This window comes from Chelonoidis abingdonii, chromosome 6, assembly GCF_003597395.2.
Source record: "Chelonoidis abingdonii isolate Lonesome George chromosome 6, CheloAbing_2.0, whole genome shotgun sequence".
In the NCBI taxonomy this organism is placed as follows: domain Eukaryota; kingdom Metazoa; phylum Chordata; order Testudines; family Testudinidae; genus Chelonoidis; species Chelonoidis abingdonii.
In genome coordinates this window covers 83,189,173-83,209,181 of record NC_133774.1, presented here as the reverse complement: position 1 = coordinate 83,209,181, position 20,009 = coordinate 83,189,173, and the positions used below count along the sequence as shown (strand labels likewise).

At 42.6% G+C, this 20,009-nt stretch overlaps 1 protein-coding gene across 1 annotated transcript in view; it reads right to left on the bottom strand.

Moving 5' to 3' along the window:
• Positions 1–5,515: 5,515 nt before the first annotated feature.
• Positions 5,516–20,009, bottom strand: part of SLC27A6 (solute carrier family 27 member 6) — a 58,623-nt gene continuing 44,129 nt past the window's right edge. Inside the window, exons 8-11 of the mRNA XM_032795445.2 lie at positions 18,206–18,404; positions 17,322–17,419; positions 7,027–7,157; positions 5,516–5,876 (exon numbers count right to left, since the gene is read on the bottom strand). Coding sequence (XP_032651336.1) covers positions 5,700–5,876; positions 7,027–7,157; positions 17,322–17,419; positions 18,206–18,404 — 605 coding nt within the window. The 3' untranslated portion in view covers positions 5,516–5,699. The remainder of the gene's footprint in view (positions 5,877–7,026; positions 7,158–17,321; positions 17,420–18,205; positions 18,405–20,009) is intronic.

Sequence of the window (20,009 nt, the reverse complement as noted above, 5' to 3'; positions counted from 1 at the left end):
CTGGGCACTTTAGGAAAGATGTGAACAAATTGAAAAGAGTCTGGAGGAAAGCAACAAAAATGATAAGATCTAACTTAGGAGGAAAGGTTAAAGGGCATGTTTATCCTGAGAAAAAGAAAATAGAGGGGGGACCTGATAATAAGTCTTCAAGTATGTTAAGGACTGTTATGAAGAAGATGGTGATCAATTGTTCTCCAGGCCCACTGAAAGTAGACTAAGAAGTAAGGGAGATATAGGTTAGATATTAGGAAAAACTTTCTACTCTAAGGGTAGTTAAGCACTGCAATAGTTACCCTGAGGGCTGGTCTACACTGAGGGAGGGTGGAATCGATCTAAGATACGCAACTTCAGCTATGTGAATAACATAGCTGAAGTTGAAGTATCTTAGATCGAGTTACCTCTCATCCTCACGGCGCGCAATCGACGTCCGCGGCTCCCCGTTGACTCCCCTACCGCTGTTCGAGCTGGTGGAGTTCCGGAGTCGACGGGAGTGCGTTCGGGGATCAATATATCGCGTCTAGATGCGATGCGATATCGATCCCCGAGAAATCGATTGCTACACACCGATACGGCAGGTAGTCTAGACATACCCTCTGAGGCAGTGGAATCCCCAGCATTGAAGGCTTTTCAAGTACAGGTTGTACAATCACTTGTCAGAGATGGTCTAGATTTACTTGTTCCATCCTCAACATAGGAGGCTGGACTTCACAAGGTTTCAAGATTGCTTCCAGCTCTATTTTCTATGATTCTATTAAAATTGTGTGGGGTTTTGGGGGGTGAGAAAGAGGGGTTTGTTTTTGGTTTTGTTGGGGGGGGGTATGTGTGTGGGGGAGAAAGGTAGCCATCCATGGGAAAGGGGTGGTTTTGGTTAATTTTCTGTTTAAATTGTCATAATGAGACTTTTTACACTTACAAAACCAAAAAGTTTTCTCTTCTGGGTCAAAACGACATTTAGAAGTTATTTTAATTTAATTTATAGTTAAAAATTCATATTTTTTTATTCCACTCATTTTCAGTTCATGAAAATTTTTGAAATTTTGTTTTTTTTTTCCCCAAGTTGGGATGGGAAAAATTTTCAAAATCTCAAATTTCTGCAGGTTAGGAAAACCATTTCCTACTCTTGTATGCTGTGTATGACTCTTTATTTCAGATGTGGACCTCACAGTGATGGTGCTTGGCTTTGTATCTTCAAGGTTGGATTGTTCCACAGTGTGGATATGTTCCACACTGTGACTTTTCTTGATGACTTCTGTACAATGCTCAGTAGTGCTAGATACCCCAAACATATTACACTATACTAGTTTCTTGATTGTTGCACATGCTGTTTTTAATATATTGTATAAATCTCTATCTGGCCTCAATCCAGAGTACTTTATAGACAACCTCTCCTCCCCTATATCTTCATGATGATTGAGGTCAGCCAGAGAGCTCAAATTAATGGTTCTGAGTGTTGGAAACCTTGTGGAACAGCAATTTTGAAGTTTTGCAGTTCTTGTGACCCTGTTATTATGAATTTTTTAAATCTTCAAGGATCAGTTCAAGGCCTGTTTATTTAGCTAGAATTTGTCTTGTGCATAGGTCCAAATGGGTGCTACCTTTTTCTTAAAAGGTAAAATTATGACCCATTTACTTATGCTGGTGAGCAGTTATTCACACAAGCAGTCCCACTGATTTCAGTGGGACTACTTACCTGAATAAATGCTCACCACTGTGCGTAAAAGGCCCTTTAATGCAAAAGTAGAATCTTGTACCCAACTCAAAAAATGGCCAATTGTAGCCTCACGTATCCATCACCCACCAGTTGGAATGCAAACCCAAAACTATACAAAAATATCCTCATCATCACTAACAAATATGTTTACTTAGGCTGAGTAACTGCAATCAGAAAAATGTATTTTTCTTAAACATCTGTCATCTGTTCATTTAATAGGACATGAAATGCTCCACTTTCAATACTCAGATCTGTGTTTTGAATGTATACTTCGTGTAAACTATTTACTTGACTGATGTAAACATAAAAAATGTCAGCATAGTCAGAGTTTGCAACTGATTATAAACATCTCCTCCAATCAGTGAAATTAATCAAAGGGTGTCTGATCTGGAAACCAATACAGCCAATACAAATACAATACAAATTATTTGGCCACTTACATTTCTATTATACACATAGTAATCTCATTAGCCTGTCACAAATGCACAAGTTCCATTATGAAATACAGGTGTATACTAAAATGTATTATCTGGCCATATATCAAATGGAAAGCTTAGCAAAGCCATTTTTTTTAACACTTTAAAAACAAACTAATTTTCTTGAATACAGTAAACTCTTAAAGTTGTGTTTGAAGGATCACTGACCTATTAGAAAACTGTGGGTATCTGCACACAAACAGGTCATTTTGAATTAAAGAGCATAATTAATCAGAACTCTTTCAATGTTAGAATTCAGATAATATGCATCAAGGCATTCAATCACCTATTTTCAAAATGTGCTTAAAATATTGTCTGAACTCAACACTGAATTTAAGATTTTGTTCCCCCTTTTGGCTCAGATTAAGTCACTAGGCTGAGCCTAGACAGGAGGTCTACACTAGAATGGCTTTCCCACTATAGCTATACTGAGACAGCTATATCAGCACCCCCACTCCCCAGTGGAGACATAGTTCATCATGGCAAAATAACTGTTTCCCAAACAAAATAAATCGGTAAAAGGACATTTTTGACAGTATAAATGCATTTACACAAAAGCTCTTGCAGTTATAAAAATGTTTTAAAGAATCATGCCTCTAACCGATATTATCCTGATAAAAGTTTCTTGTGTAAAGAAGAGTAAGGGAGATATGTAAATTGCACCATCTTAGGAGAAACTCAGGGTGGTATTGCATCTCAGAGAGGCCTCTTGCTGTAGGGTAGGGTCAGAAATACTTTGCTGTAGCCCTCTTTTCTTGTACCCAACCTGCTCCACCATAGCTGTGCACAATCCCTGCCCATTTGTTTTGTTGGGGGCAAAGAGTAATATAGCGCACCCAGAACATGCCCTACCATGTCTGCCTGGAGTTACTCTCCAGGCAGTGTTAAGTCAGCCACTCTTCTGGCTGGCTGAGTAGCCAGAACCACAATCTAGACCTTTGTTGAGCCAGTAAGATCTTCTACATGACAAATTGATTCATGTAATGCATGATTTTTGCTGAAATTCTGTTGTTCTCTGGGGATCACAGCTAACAGACAGCCCCTTGAAGGCTGTTGCTAGCCAGCCTAAGTTAAAGCAGCCTTCTTTATGTCAAGAATAAATCAGCCCTTACAGTTGCTGGAGCACGCAAGGTAGTGTACGTTCAAATAGCTCAACGGTAGGACTTTTTTTTTTTTAAAGATCCAAATCAAATTTGCAATCTGAAAAAAGACTGCAAAAGGGCAAAGATTAAACCAACATTTAAAGATCAATAGCAGTGAACATCCTGATCAGTATTTGTACTGTATATTCTAGTATAAACATTAATAACACGACTTCAATAGACTTCTAAAGTCAATTTTTAAAAATAGAAGTAGAAGATGTAAATTGTAAGTAATACATTTTAGACTACTACTTTCAGGTGGTCTTTGTGCTATAATCATACTGAATAAAGAGATGATGTGTCCAGTGCTGAATAGCAGCAGCAGCATCACTATATTTTGAACAATGAGAGTAGAATACTCAATATCTATAGAAGTCTGTAAATATTACATCTGATTGGGGGACTAACTGGAGAAATTTGGCATAAGAGGATGGTTCAGGAGAGGAGCAATCTAACCTAATATATTTTTTAAACCAGCCATCTGTCCTCTATGAGGAGCATAATGCAACCAATCCCAGAACAAAACTTTGTCATTAATCCCAAATCAGACTGACACAAATACAGCTTATTTTAACTTTTACACTTTATTTTAAAACTCTTAAGAACAGTGTTTTAGCATGTATGTTTAGAATTTTAAAATACCTATAAATAATAATCACAATCAGTCATTAAGAAAACAAGGCACCCGCTGGTTAATTAAAATGAATCTTTTGAAGAGCTAATATTCTTGTCTTAAGAACAATGTTTGCCATTAGCTGACAATGACTTCCAAACCATTTGTCCTAACTACATCTGAGCGACACTACCCAACAGACCAGGACTATGCACATCAATGCATGAATATTTTTTATCCAATGCCAAAAATGTGCTAGTTGGTTTACAAGACAGTATACCCTTCCCGCGGGAGCTTACAATCTAAAGAGAAAAGGTACAAATGAAGGAATGGAACGAGATTGCAACAAAAAGACATGCTGTTGAGCAGTGATGCTGCCACACATTTCATTAGTTCCATATTTTGTTAAGAGCGTGTTTTGGTGTCCATCTCTCTTCTTATTTATATTGTTGATGTTGCTTTGAAGGGAACGTTATGATTTGTAGGCCTCTAGGAATGTGTGCATTTAAGATTGGATTACGGAAAACAAGGTCAGGAAGGGGGCTGGTTCCCCCATGCACAGAAGTGAATGGAAAAAGCCAGAGTGATCACCATTGCCTTCAACGGCTTTGGACTGGGCCCTTAGATAGGGGCGGCTCCAGGCCGCAGCACGCCAAGCGTGTGCTTGGGGCAGCATGCTGTGGGGGGCGCTCTGCCAGTCGCCAGGAGGGCGGCAGGCAGGGTGCCTTCAGTGGCATGCCTGTGGAGGGTCCGCTGGTCCCACGGCTCCGGTGGACCTCGCGCACGGCTGCGGGAGGTCCACTGGAGCCGCAGGACCGGCGACCGGCAGAGCGCCCCCTGTGGCATGCCACCGTGCTTGGGGCGGCGAAATGTCTAGAGCCGCCCCTGCCCTTAGAGCAGTAAACTTGCATCTCGGGTGTGGACAAGGAATTTAAATATGATGCAGAATGTAAGTGGATTAGGAATCAGATGAGGATAGAACCAAGATCCAGATGCCATGAAGGAAGGAGATAAAAACAATGTACACTGTATGCTTTTCATGTATTGAACCTAAGCAGCTTAAGTCAATGTTTTCATAGAGCAGGAAAATTATAGTTTGTTGTGTTTCTCTCCCTACCTTTCTTTAGTTCCTTTTTAATTTTAACATTTTATAAATAATCATTAGGCTTTGTGAAATGTACAGGAAAACTATTAACTACAGTAAAATAGATGTTAGTATCAAGCAACAGTACTAACAGTAGTATATTTTTCCAATACAATTTATTTCTGTGTATATTATTTTTCTGTAAATATCATTCATTCATGTCTGATATAGAAAAAAGGTTCAAGACATAGGAGAGGGATAGCTCAGTGGTTTGAGCATTGGCCTACTAAACCCAGTGTTGTGACTTCAATCCTTCAGGGTGCCATTTAGGGATCTGGGGCAAAAACTGTCTGGGGATTGGTCCTGCTTTGAGCAGGGGGTTGGATTAGATGACCTCCGGAGGTTCCTTCCAACCCTGATATTCTGTGATTCTATATCACAAAGATGATGTATTTTAAACATGTTTTATAAGTAATATACCTATTGGTGTTTCAGGAAGTAGAAAATGATTAGTGTTCAGTGATGGTGAAAAATGAAAGGTGTAGTAAAACTTCTGAATCCAAAAAGGTATGGCTGCAAAATATCAAGAATACAAACTACGTAGAAATATTACTTAGTGCACTGGTTGCTTCTTACAAAGTAGTTAACAAATCTGTTAATAATTTAATGCTAATTAAAGTTTCAGCTGCCCAGATAAGATCTTGTCATGAAGTTCTTTGGTTAATGGAACATAAGATTTTTTAGAACTGTATAAAAAATAAAGTGGATCAGTGATTGCAGATGGATTAAACCCTTCTCTCACCAACCGAAATTTTTGTTGTTTGAAAGTTCCTGTCACTTCCATTGTTTCCTAGGGGAGAAAAAAATTATTTAAGGTTAAGTGGAAATATTTAATGCTTTTTCTCTTGTCTGCATGGACACCTACCTATTTGTCTGAAGTGTAAGTTTGGCTTACCCTGTGATGCCAAATTTGCAGCCCATCCCTTAAGTAACTGAGGCCCAATCAAGATTAGCATGAAATTTCCTGCTTATGTTCCAGAACCACATGGAGCAGAACAGAAGTGTTTCTTGCTGACTGACAACTCCATGGTGACAACAATTAACCCTCCCTCCTATTCAATCTGGGTCTTAGCCCTTTTATTGTTGTCTAGGTTGGGCCACATTTCAAGTTTCCTTGTCCCTCTATTAAATATTCTTCTACACACAAACATATATAAATTAGGTTTCAGAGTAGCAACCGTGTTAGTCTGTATCCGCAAAAAGAACAAGAGTACTTGTGGCACCTTAGAGACTAACAAATTTATTTCAGCATGAGCTTTTGTGAGCTACAGCTCACTTCTTCGGATACACAGAATGGAACACACAGACAGGAGATATTTATATATTAGACAGACATTCTCCTCAACTCCCTTCAATTTGTCAAAATCTCTCTGGTAATATGTGCTCAGAATTAAATACACTATTCTGGGTACAGGAGCATCAGAGCCACATAGAGAAGGTCTGTTAACTCTGCTCCAATACATTATACCTTGGCATTTTTGTGGCTATGTCACATTGCAAATGCATGTCTAGTTCACTGTCCACTATCACCCCTTCTCTTTCAGCATTACTTCTTCCCAGCTCTCTCTCTCTCATTAACTATATAGATTTCAGTTTACTTTCCTCAGATGAATTAGGTACTATTTACTAATCTGAATATAATTGTTATTCTCTGTCCATGTTTCTAATCCTTCTAAATCTCTTTGTTATTATCTCTGTCCTCACAGCTGCACATGACTCCTCCCAGTTTAGCATAATGTGCAAATTCCATTACTATGCTGTGTAATTCCCCCTTTTAGATCATAAGTGCAGATGGTAAATAGGACTGGTCATATCATTAATCTGTGCAATACACCATCAGATACCTTCCCTTCAACCCACCATATTGCCTTTTATGATCTTTGTCAGTGTTCTGTTCACATGGGGATATTTAAGTATACTGCACAATAAATGTAAATTACCTGAAGTCTTAAAAATAGCGGGCAAGCATAACCTGGTAGATATGTCACAACTTGTTCATACATTTGTTCCAAATCTAATGATTTATTGGGCTTCAAAATAACAGAGACCATTCCTGCTTTTCCTTCGTGATCTGTGAAAAAAAGTTGAAAATTAGGAACATGCTACATAATTTGGAAATTTCCAATTTTAGTATAACCTGACTTTAAAAACCATATGTTATTTTTTTAATATGGAGGTATATCTATCTCATAGAACTGGAGGGGACCTTAAAAGGTCATTGAGTCCAGTCCCCCTGTCTTCACAGCAGGAACAAGTATTGTCCCTGACAGATTTTTGCCAGAGATCCCTAAATAGCCCCCTCAAGAACTCAGGACCCTGGGTTTAACAGGCCAATGCTCAAACCACTGAGCTATCCCTCCCCTCTGAAAATTTGTCCAAATAAGAATGTAGTATTATTTATGTTTCAATCAAACCATAAAATATACACACAAAATGACATAAAAGCCTAACTGGAATAAATGTGGAATTACTGCATTAGTCTTATGTACCAAAACCATAAGTGAGTTATGCAGGCAATCTCAAATGAATTCCTTATACTTCATCACCATATTATACATTTTGTCACAAATTTTATGGGGGAAATTATTATAGGAATGTCAGAATAACTGTCAAGTCTGGAGGAAAAGAAAAGTTATAACTATACAGCTTAGGTTTCTAGAACTTTTTGGAATAGTTTTCTATTTAGGATGATTGCATTACTTAGTAGGGCTACGATTTAGTCACGGAATCCATGACTTCCAGTGACCTCTGTGATTTCAGTCCGCCGCCTGTGGGGGGCATGGAGCTGCAGGATATCTCTGCTGCCTCTGGCGGGCCCCCGAGCTCCTGGCTGCTGCCAGTGGTGGGGGAACCCCCAGGTCCTGGATATGTCAGCCCAGGCAGCAGGGGTACCCAGCAGTTCCCTGCTGCCATGGGAAGCAGGGGTGCCCCACAGCTCCCAGCCACCACAGGCAGTGGGGGAACCCAGAGCTACAGGCAGCAGGGATACCCCCACCCGCCCCCATCACCCTCACCTGCTGCAAGCGGCTCTTAGCCCCTGAACAGCTGCCCTGCTTCAGGCAGTGCTGGGACCCGGAGATCCCCATTTTGTCCCAGATATTTTTAGTAAAAGTCAGGGATAAGTCACGGCTTCCATGAATTTTTCTTTTTTGTCCGTGACCTGTCCATGACTTACTAAAAATATCTGTAAAAAAAATTTAACCTTACTTATTAGCCACTCACAGGTTATGCAAGCTATTCCAGATGAGTGCCTCTGCCACTCTGGAGTAAAGCAGCCACCCTAAAGTCATAACAATAAACCCTTTTATATCACCCTGCAATTATGTAGTTTCTTACTTTTAATATTCAGAGGATGGCTGCCATTAAAAATTCAGTATTTGCCAAAAGTTGCCCCACAGTGGCATGTGAGATATTGCAATTATTCCTTTTTTAAATTTAGGTAAAAGTTGTGCTATTTGTTGGCCAATGCTGAATATATAACGGAGATCACTCTAGACACAGTAGTCCTGATTCTCAGTTATAGTAAGGCTCCTTTACCTTTCAGGGTAAAGGGGCTTTAAGTGCAAGTAAATTAAACTTGCACCTACTTTCAAACCTCTTTATCCTCCCAGTGAGCTGTAAAGAGGCTTTAGCATAAATGGAAATCAGGCCCAGACTGTTATTGGCAAACTTTTATTTTTGTTTCTTATTATCATGCTGTTTTACATATTTCATTCATTTCTTTTTAGGTTCCCGAGGAAATTCTCCCTCAGAGCTAGTTTACTGGACTGTGTTAAAAGATGAAATCAAACTAGCTTAAATGCTTAGTTTAATATGAATATATATATAAAAAAAAATATTCCCCTCTCACCCCTATGGGTGGTATGTGTCTTCCTCAACCTCGGGTCCTCTACCAGAGGCCTGGAAGTTTGAGGGTTCTGCGCAGTATCTTAGCTGTTCCTGCACTGCCACTCTTCTGGACAGAGAGCTCTGATGTTTGTTTCCTGGGATCTGTTGAGCCCATTCACCAAGCTTAGGAGTTCACAGCCCCGGTGCTCCTACCACACTGGGAACCACTTGGCCTTCACTTTCCACTCCTCTCTAGGTTTCCCTTTCAGTTCCTTCAATCTCTTAGTTCCTTTTCATGCACATCCTTCTCTAGTTCCTCTTTCGTTCCTCTGTCAGGTACTTCTTCCAGCTCTCATATTCCTTCTTCCTGATGTTGCTGTACTTGGCACTGCTATATCTATTCCACCGCTGTTCTTCTGGTCTTGTCTTTACCACGATGTGTTGGTTTTGATTGGCAGTACCTGCCTGTTCGTTCTGGATTCTGGAGGTCCCACAGTTCTTAGCCCTGCTATTCTCCCACAACCTTTCGTGGAATCTCCATTGGTCTTTGGAGGCTAGCCCATCGCTGTGCAGATGTCCTGTACACAATGCCAGCCACTTGGTTGTGCTGTTCAGCGTATGCTGTTCCTGCCTGCATTCTTACTTCCTGCCACTATGTGTTGACTGTCTCTGAGGCCTCTCTGCACAGTCTGCACCTTGGTCCTCTCTTAGTGTGGTAGACCCCTGCTTCAATGGTCTGGTGCCTCAGTGCCTGTTCCTTGTGCTTGATATGATCAGTGCCTCGTGCTTCTTTTGAGTCCAGGCCCTTTCCAGCCACTGGTAGGATTTCCCAATGTCAGCCACTCAGCTTCTGTTGATGGTACTCCCATGAAGGGGTCTTGTCTGCCATGGCACTTCTTCTGCTTGATCTTCCTCTCATGTCTGCTGCTGCCTCGGATTCTCTCAGCAAGCTCATCTCTGGGGCATCTTACTGATGTCTTCCTGGATGGTTCCGGGTTTTCATCCAGGACCAGTGGCTTTGCGCTCACCCAAAGCACCGCCCGCCTTCTTCCGTCGGTATACGTCTCTGGGTGTTGGACTTGGGTGGAACCTCGGTGCATTGTGAGGAGCTTCCGGAGTTTCACATCGGCAGCCTCCAGTGTCCTCCTTTGGCCAGCTCACTTACCGGCAGGTATCTGATGACTGGCAGGGCGTATCCATTGATGGCGTGGTCATTGTTCTTCCCACTGAGCTGGCTCTTCAGGACCTTGGTGATTACTGTGGATGTCTTATCTTTGGTGAGATACTGGATGTTTGCTGTCTTCCTTGCCTCCTGTCATCCATTGGTTTCATGTGACTGTGGGACGCCAAGGTACTTGTAGCTCGTCTGTATGTCTGTCTATGTGGCCCGCTGGTAGTCCATCCATAGTCTTGAACTACCTTCCCTCTTCATACAATCGGCCACACTCTCAGTCCGATGACATCTCCGATATCCTCACTGTAGATCCGCGCTCAGGTTGGATAGCGATTTCGATGTTCTCGTCATTCCTTTAGCATACAAAGCTAAAGGTCGATCCATGTAGAGTAGGTGGGCGTTGGTAGTCGACCTTTCCCGTATTCCAGTCGCTTGTGATTATTGGCTGAGGGGGTTTAGCCTATGCAGAACAGCAGCTTGGGGACAGTTGCATCACCTGGTGATTATGCCCGGCACATTGATGGCACTTGTGGAAGTGCTTGAGTGACTTTAGTGTTATCGTCCTATGTCCCATTGAGTTCTTGAGGAAGGTCCTTCGTTTCCGTGTTGACTTTGTATAGCGCCGACATTCACAGATCCACGTGCCTGCAAGGCATTGGTCTGTAGGTTAGCATCCATGTTACTTTTCCCCAATGTATGTCCATCTCCAGGGCTAGTGCTCGATTCCGAGTCTACATGTCTAGAACCTTGAGTCTTGGCGACTGCTCTATCGGTATTTTGAGCCACACTAAGGTGTTTTGCTTGGTGGTTGTGTTCCAGTGCTCTCTTCTGTCTGAGCGTTGTGCATGACGGCCCACGTGGTTCTCTGTTAGCTTGGCAGCTATGATGCCCTGATAGGACTGTTCCATGTTGTGGGGAGGCAGATTATTGGCTGGTAGTTTGGACGGTCTTGACCTCAAGGCAGCTTCAACAAGTGGCATCAAGTGCGGCATCTATCAAGTGCGGTGATGCACTGTCCCCGCTGCTGTCTGCATAGCTAACCCCCTCAGCCAGTAATCGATCACGATGGATACGGGTAAAGGGGTTCAGGAACTGACTCAGCTCACCTCCTCTACATGGTGTGACTCGAGGGCTGATATGCATAGAGGATGAACGAGACATCAGACTCGACTAATACACACGAAGCAGCGGCTCATCGTAACAGTGCGGATATCGGGATGTCATTCGGACTGGAGAAGTGTGGCCGGATGTAGTGAAGAGAGGAAGGTAGTCAAGACTGATGGGGTGGAGATACCAGCGAACGGCTTAATAGCAGAATACAGGACGATACATGAGTACCTTGGCGTCACAGTCAATGCATGATGGGAGGCAAAGGGACAGCAAATCCAGTTTCACAGATAGGACATCCAAGTTCCACCAAGTCCTGAAAGCCAGCTCAGTGGAAAGACAGATCCACGCCCTTCTGCCTCGCCACTGCCAGTCATTCAATACACTGCCGTTAAGTGAGCTGCCCAAGTGAGACATTCACAACTGTTCATACTTTGTTCCAAATCTAATGATTTATTGGGCTTCAAAATAACAGAGACCATCCTGCTTTTCCTTCGTGATCTGTGAAAAAAAGTTGAAAATTAGGAACATGCTACATAATTTGGAAATTTCCAATTTTAGTATACCCTGACTTTAAAACCATATGTTTATTTTTTAATATGGAGGTATATCTATCTCATAGAACTGGAGGGGACCTTAAAAGGTCATTGAGTCCAGTCCCCCTGTCTTCACAGCAGGAACAAGTATTGTCCCTGACAGATTTTTGCCAGAGATCCCTAAATAGCCCCTCAAGAACTCAGGACCTGGGTTTAACAGGCAATGCTCAAACCACTGAGCTATCCCTCCCTCTGAAAATTGTCCAAATAAGAATGTAGTATTATTTTTGTTTCAATCAAACCATAAAATATACACACAATGACATAAAAGCCTAACTGGAATAAATGTGGAATTACTGCATTAGTCTTATGTACCAAAACATAAGTGAGTTATGCAGGCAATCTCAAATGAATTCCTTATACTCTCATACCATATTATACATTTTGTCACAAATTTTATGGGGGAAATTATTATAGGAATGTCAGAATAACTGTCAAGTCTGGAGGAAAGAAAAGTTATAACTATACAGCTTAGGTTCTAGAACTTTTTGGAATAGTTTTCTATTTAGGATGATTGCATTACTTAGTGGGCTACGATTTAGTCACGGAATCCATGACTTCCAGTGACCCTCTGTGATTTCAGTCCGCCGCCTGTGGGGGGCATGGAGCTGCAGGATATCTCTGCTGCCTCTGGCGGGCCCCGAGCTCCTGGCTGCTGCCAGTGGTGGGGAACCCCAGGTCCTGAATATGTCACCCAGGCAGCAGGGTACCAGCAGTTCCCTGCTGCCATGGAAGCAGGGTGCCCCACAGCTCCCAGCCACCACAGGCAGTGGGGAACCCAGAGCTACAGGCAGCAGGGATACCCCACCCCCCCACCCCCCCATCACCCTCACCTGCTGCAAGCGGCTCTTAGCCTTGAACAGCTGCCCTGCTTCAGGCGTGCTGGGACCCGGAGATCCCCATTTTGTCCCAGATATTTTTAGTAAAAGTCAGGGATAAGTCACGGCTTCCATGAATTTTTCTTTTTTGTCCGTGACCTGTCCATGACTTACTAAAAATATCTGTAAAAAAAATTTAACCTTACTTATAGCCACTCACAGTTTATGCAAGCTATTCCAGATGAGTGCCTCTGCACTCTGGAGTAAGCAGCACCCTAAAGTCAACAATAAACCCTTTTATATCACCTGCAATTATGTAGTTTCTTACTTTTAATATTCAGAGGATGGCTGCCATTAAAAATTCAGTATTTGCCAAAAGTTGCCCACAGTGGCATGTGAGATATGCAATTATTCCTTTTTAAATTTAGGTAAAAGTTGTGCTATTTGTTGGCCAATGCTGAAATATAACGGAGATCACTCTAGACACAGTAGTCCTGATTCTCAGTTATAGTAAGGCTCCTTTACCTTTCAGGGTAAAGGGGCTTTAAGTGCAAGTAAATTAAACTTGCACCTACTTTCAAACCTCTTTATCCTCCAGTGAGCTGTAAAGAGGCTTTAGCATAAATGGAAATCAGGCCCAGACTGTTATTGGCAAACTTTTATTTTTGTTTCTTATTATCATGCTGTTTTACATATTTCATTCATTTCTTTTAGGTTCCCGAGGAATTCTCCCTCAGAGCTAGTTTACTGGACTGTGTTAAAAGATGAAATCAAACTAGCTTAAATGCTTAGTTTAATATGAATATATTTAAAAAAAAATATTCCCCTCTCACCCCTATGGGTGTATGTGTCTTCCTAACCTCGGGTCCTCTACAGAGGCCTGGAAGTTTGAGGGTTCTGCGGCAGTATCTTAGCTGTTCCTAGCACTGCACTCTTCTGACAGAGAGCTCTGATGTTGTTCTGGGATCTGTTGGAGCCATTCACCCAGCTTAGGAGTCACACGCCCGAGTGCTCCTACCACCACTGGGACCACTTTGGCCTTCACTTTCCACATCCTCTCTGTTCCTCTTTCAGTTCCTTCCACATCCTCTCTAGTTCCTTTTCAGGCCACATCCTCTCTTCCTCTTTCAGTTCCTTTTCAGGTACTTCTCCAGCTTCTCATATTCCTTCTTCCTGATGTTGCTGTCACTTGGCACTGCTATATCTATTACCACCGCTGTCTTCTGGTCCTTGTCTATTACCACGATGTGTCTGGTTGATTGGCCAGTACCTGCCTGTCCGTCTGGATCGTGAGGTCCCACAGAATCTTAGCCCTGCTATTCTCCACAACCTTCTGTGGAATCTCCATCTGGTCTTGGGAGGGTCTAGCCCATACGCTGTGCAGATGTTCCTGTACACAATGCCAGCCACTTGGTTGTGCTGTCAGCGTATGCTGTTCCTGCCTGCATCTTACATCCTGCCACTATGTGTTGGCACGTCTCTGAGGCCTCTCTGCACAGTCTGCACCTTGGTCCTCTCTAGTGTGGTAGACCTGCTTCAATGGATCTGGTGCTCAGTGCCTGTTCCTGTGCTGCTATGATCAGTGCCTCAGTGCTGTCTTTGAGTCCAGCCCTTCCAGCCACTGGTAGGATTTCCCATGTCAGCCACCTCAGCTATCTGTTGATGGTACATCCCATGAAGGGTCTTGTCTTGCCATGGCACTTCTTCTGCTTGATCTTCCTCTCATGTCTGCTGCTGCCTCAGGCATTCTCTCAGCAGCTCATCTTTGGGGGCCATCTTACTGATGTACTCTGGATGTTCCGGGTTTCATCCAGGACAGTGGCTTTGACGCTCACCACAGCCGCCCGCCTTCTTTCCGGCTGGTATACAGTCTCTGGGTGTTGGACTTGGGGTGGAAACCTCCGTGCATTGTGAGGAGCTTCCGGGTTTTCACCATCGGCAGCCTCATGTCCTCCTTTGGCCAGCTCACTATACGGCAGGGTATCTGATGACTGGCAGGGCGTATCCATTGATGGCGTGGATCTTGTTCTTCCCACTGAGCTGGCTCTTCAGGACCTTGGTGATACTTGGATGTCTTTATCCTTTGGTGATACTTGGATGTTGCTGTCTTCCTTGCCTCCTCATCATGGTTTCCATGTGACTGTGGGACGCCAAGGTACTTGTAGCTCGTCTGTATGTCTGCTATGTGGCCCGCTGTAGTTCCATCCCATCAGTCTTGACTACCTTCCCTCTCTTCACTACCATCCGGCCACACTTCTCCAGTCCGAATGACATCCCGATATCCTCACTGTAGACGCGTCAGGTGGATTAGCGAGTCGATGTCTCGTTCATTTCTTAGCATACAGCTTGATGTCATCCATGTAGAGGAGGTGGCTGATGGTAGTTCCTGAACCTTTACCCGTATCCAGTCCTTGTGATTATCTGGCTGAGGGGTTTAAGCCTATGCAGAACAGCAGCGGGGCCAGTGCATCACCTTGATATATGCCGCACTTGATGGCCACTTGTGGAAGCTGCCTTGAGTTGACTTCTAGTGTTATCTTCCATAGTCCCATTGAGTTCTTGAGGAAGGTCTTAGTGTCCTGTTGACTTTGTATAGCGCCAGACATTCACAGATCACGTGTGCGGCATTGAGTCGTAGGCTTTCCTGTAGTCAATCCAGGCTGTGCTCAGATGGTCTGTCTAGACCTTGAGTCTTGGGCGACTGCTCTATCTATGAGCAACTGGTGTTTGTGAGCCTCTGGTGTTGTTCCATAGCCCTGAGCTGTGCCCATGTACTGGCCCACGTGGTCCTGTAGCTTGGCAGCTATGATGCCTGATAGGACTTTCCAGTTGTGGGGGGCAGATTATTGCTGGTAGTTGGACGGTCTGTCCCCTTGCAGGGTCTTTCATGATCACACTGCTCCTTCCTTGTGTGCAGTTTGGGTGGGAGCCTGCTGCTAGCAGCTGGTTATCTGTCTGCTAGGCGTTCATGCACTGCTGTTAGTTTCTTTAGCCAGTAGGTGTGGATCATGTCCAGCCAGGTGCTGTCCAGCTCTTCATGTTCTTGACCCGCTGCTGGATGTCTTCTACTGTGATGTGACTGGTTTCTGTTCTGGGAGATTGCTGTACTCTGTTTTCTAGCGTCCTGCAGCCACTTTGCACTGGTGATGAGTCTTCTCTTTCTCCAATTGTCTTCCAGTACTGTTCAGTTTCTGCTGCTTGTGCTCTCTGCTTATTGTTGTGTTGCACTGCAGTTGGGTACACCTTGGATGGTTCTTTGGAGAACAGGCATTTACTTTTGGCCTCTGCTTTCTTAGTGTTTCTCCTAGCCTGGTAGCTAGTCTCTGTGAGCCTTTGTTTTAGCAGTCTCTAGGGCTTCAGATGGAGTCAGGTCCTTGTATTTTTTCAATAGCCGAGTCATCCTTAATCTCTACACCCTTCTGTAGTTCCACCAGCTGACTAACTTCTCTCCGAGTCGCCTTGATCTTATCCTCCAACCTCATTTTCCAGGGTGGGTACATACTGTTGTTGTTCTTGATCGTGAGGCCAAGCATCTCCAGGATTACAGAGGCTGTAGCGTATACCAGTTCATTGGTTTGAGTATGGTGGTAGTAGGGATTGTCATGAGGGCTCTATTGGCATCTTCTAACATACTATCTGATGGTACTTCTCCACTGAGCCTGGTAATCAGTCTCGAGGATTGACTGTAGCTAGTTTCTCCATGATCTTATGCCTCATATCAGCTGCTGTGCTCTGCAATGGAGGGTGGAGTGAAGTTTCAGCTTCAGGTGTGGGCTGCACATCCATTTGTTCTTCCAGGTCTTCTGGATCTGGGATGTAATGTGGAGTGGTTCTATCTCAAGCTGTGAAAGCAGCTCTCTTACTATGTGAAGCGTTGGGTAAGCGTGTTCTCTCAGTAAGTGTGATGTGTAGGTCTTTTGTTCATCCACAGTCCCCTCATACGTTTCATATATCCCCTCTCATTAGGTCTATCGTTGTAGTAGCATTCCATCAATTCCAGGTTCTCTTGTCTCGTCCATGAATGGTTTGTTCCAGTAGCCCACTTATCGTCAGATTGTCCTGGTTCCTCACATCTGGCGCGGACCTTGTTAATCCGGGCGACGTCCGAGCGGGCATGACTCTCCTAGTTCGTGTCACTCTCATATTTGAGGTAGGCAGGTGAAGCGTTAGGGGGTCTTTTGCCCAAGGACCCCTACTGGAAAATTGGGTACCAACCGGGATTTGAACCCCAGTCTCTCGTATCAAAGGGCGGTCTCCCGTATCAAAGGGCGGTGCTCTTAACCACTATGCTATCCAGTCGCTGTAAAATATATATATTTTAATTTAAGTGGTTAAATGTTTTTTGCTTCCTTACTCTGCTGAAATGTTTCTGTTTTTCCATACAGATGTTTGGGTTTCCCAGATGAATTAATCCTCTGAGCATCATTAATTTGGCAAGTTATGCAGTAGTCCCAAATTTATGGCAAAATAACCTTTATAACAATACATCATATTGTCTCTCTCATATTTTACATACATCAAAGTACAGGGTTAAATGGCTAATCCACAATCTTTTGTTATCTCAGCTATTCTTAAGAGCTTTTTAGAGAGCTGAATATTAAATAGCCAAGTTAATTAAAAGTGATTATATAACTTTTAAAGCAAAATATAAGAGTTATGAGGAACAGCAGCATGACTTTACGGAAAAACCTCCAGAGATAAAAGGTTCTTACCTGGCACAGGAACACCATATACATTGGCTTCCTGTATGAAGTCCAACATACCAATGACATCAGAAACTTCAGTGGTTGCAACATTCTCTCCTTTCCATCTAAATGGAGTAGGGAGTGGAGAAAACACACTGTACCCAAATGAAAACATATGGGCATATTGTACTCCTGATGGATGATGTAAGCTCTTTGGGGGAAGGTAACGTTATTATTAATAATAAAATAATAATAATAATTAATAATTTGTCTTTTTATTGTGCCTAGGAGCCCCAGTCATGGGCCTTGACTCCATTGTGTTTGTACAGGACCTAGCACAATGGGGTCATGATCCAAGACTGGGGCTCCTAGACACTATAATAATACAAATTAATAATAGTAATATTATCTTTAATAGGAATTATGAGTACATTGGATTAAATATACCCTACATTTGTTCTAGCATGTCCAGTTAGTGTGATGCTCTGATCACCATAAGAGTAAGCTTTGTAAAAACAGCTGCATTTAAAAATAAATAAATGAAAACAAATAAATCCTATCCTAATCTGAAATAAAGTGTTTTCAGAATATATATTCAGCGAAATCTACCAAATATAGACATCTACTGTGTTTGATACATTTCTCCACTTCAGTGTGCCAAGTCTCCTTGCCCTGCATCAAAGACACCATTTGCTAGAATGCTCCTGAGAAGGATCACGAGGGACTTTGAATGAAAACCTGCCACAAAATGAAGTTAGGTATGGTTGCATGCTGCTCACAAAATTAAACACTAGTACTGCTATATACTTCAAGAATGGATATGAACTAGAGACTCTTGGGAGAGAGGAGAGGAGGAAAATAGGTCAAGCAATATTATCCTATACCATGCACCAAGGACATAGTGATAATACCTGTAAGTATCCCCGATCCTGTCCCAAAAGTAAAGAAAATTATCTTGGTCTTGAACCATCAGATCCCCTGTATTAAAATAAATGTCTCCCTTCTTAAACACCTCGCAGAGTAACTTCTTTTCCGTATGTTTCTTACTCCCAGCATAGCCAAAGAAGGGATTCTTTGCATTCACTTTGGAAATGAGAAGACCAGCCTCACCTACAGAGAAAAGTTAAGGTGAACAGTGATGTAAGATATCACAGGATAGTTAATGTTTACATTAATGTTAATTGACTACATATCCTCCACTTACAATATTAAGATATTATATACCCAATTCAACATGGTGGAATTGGTCTATGAGACCAACAAACAATAGTGTGTCTTATGCTCTACTGCCTTGCACCTTCTGTAGTCCTTTGCAGTTGTCCAAAGTATGTATAAACTGCTGCCAAATAGGAAAGAGAGTGTTTTACATTACATAAGATCATAAGAATGGCAATACTGGATCAGAACAATGGTCCATCTAGCCCAGTATCCTTCCAACAGTGGCCAATGCCAGGTGCTTTAGAGGGAATGAATAGAACAGACAACCAGGTGATCCATCCCCTGTTGTCCATTCCCAGCTTCTGGCAAACAGAGGCTAGGTACAGTTCCGAGCATGATTTTGCCCCACTGTCCATCCTGGATAATAGCCATTGATAGAACTATCCTCCACGGACTTATCTAGTTCTTTTTTGAACCCTTTTATAGTTTTGGCCTTCACAACATCCTCTGATGTAGAGTTCACACAACGCACAGTCAACCTGTGGAAGAAATACTTCCTTTTGTTCATTTTAAACCTTCTTCCTGTTAACTACATTTGGTGACCACCTCTAGATCTTGTGTTATAAGGAGAAGTAAATAATACTTCCTTTTTTTACTTTCTCCACAGCAATCATGATTTTGGGGGGAGGGATAGCTCAGTGGTTTGAGCATTGGCCTGCTAAACCCCAGCTTGTAAGTTCAATCCTTGAGGGGGTCACTTAGGGATCTGGGGCAAAATCAGTACTTGGTCCTGCTAGTGAAGGCAGGGGCTGGACTCAATGACCTTTCCAGGTCCCTTCCAGTTCTATGAGATAGGTATATCTCCATATATTATTATTTTTTTTATAGACCTCTAGTCATCTCTTTTCCAAGCTGAAAAGTCCCATCTTCTTTCTCTCTCCTCATTCAGAAGCTTTTCCACAGCCCTAATCATTTTTCTCTGTACCTTTTCCAATTCCAATATATCTTTTTTGACATGGGGCAACCAGATCTGCGCACAGAATTCAAGGTATGGGCAAGCCATGGATTTATATAGAGGCAATATCATATTTTCTGTTATCGTTATCCCCTTTCCTAATGATTCCCCAAGTTCTGTTTGCTTTTCTGACTGCTGCTGGACACAGAGTGGATGTTTTCAGAGAACTATCCACAATGACTCCAAGATTTCTTTCTTGAGTGATAACAGTTAATTTATACCCCATCATTTAATATCTATAGTTGGGATTATGTTTTCCAATATGCATTACTCTGCATTTATCAACATTTAATTTAATTTGCCATTTTGTTGCTGAATCACAGTTTTGTGAGATCCATTTGTAACTCTTCGCAGTGTGCTTTGGACTTAACTATCTTGAGTAGTTTTCTATCATCTGCGAATTTTGCCACCTCACTGTTTGCCCCCTTTTCCAGATCATTTATGGATATGTTGAACAGCACTGGCACCAGTACAGCTCCCTAGGGGACACCACTATTTACCTCTGTCCATTCTGAAAACTGACCATTTATTCCTACCCTTTG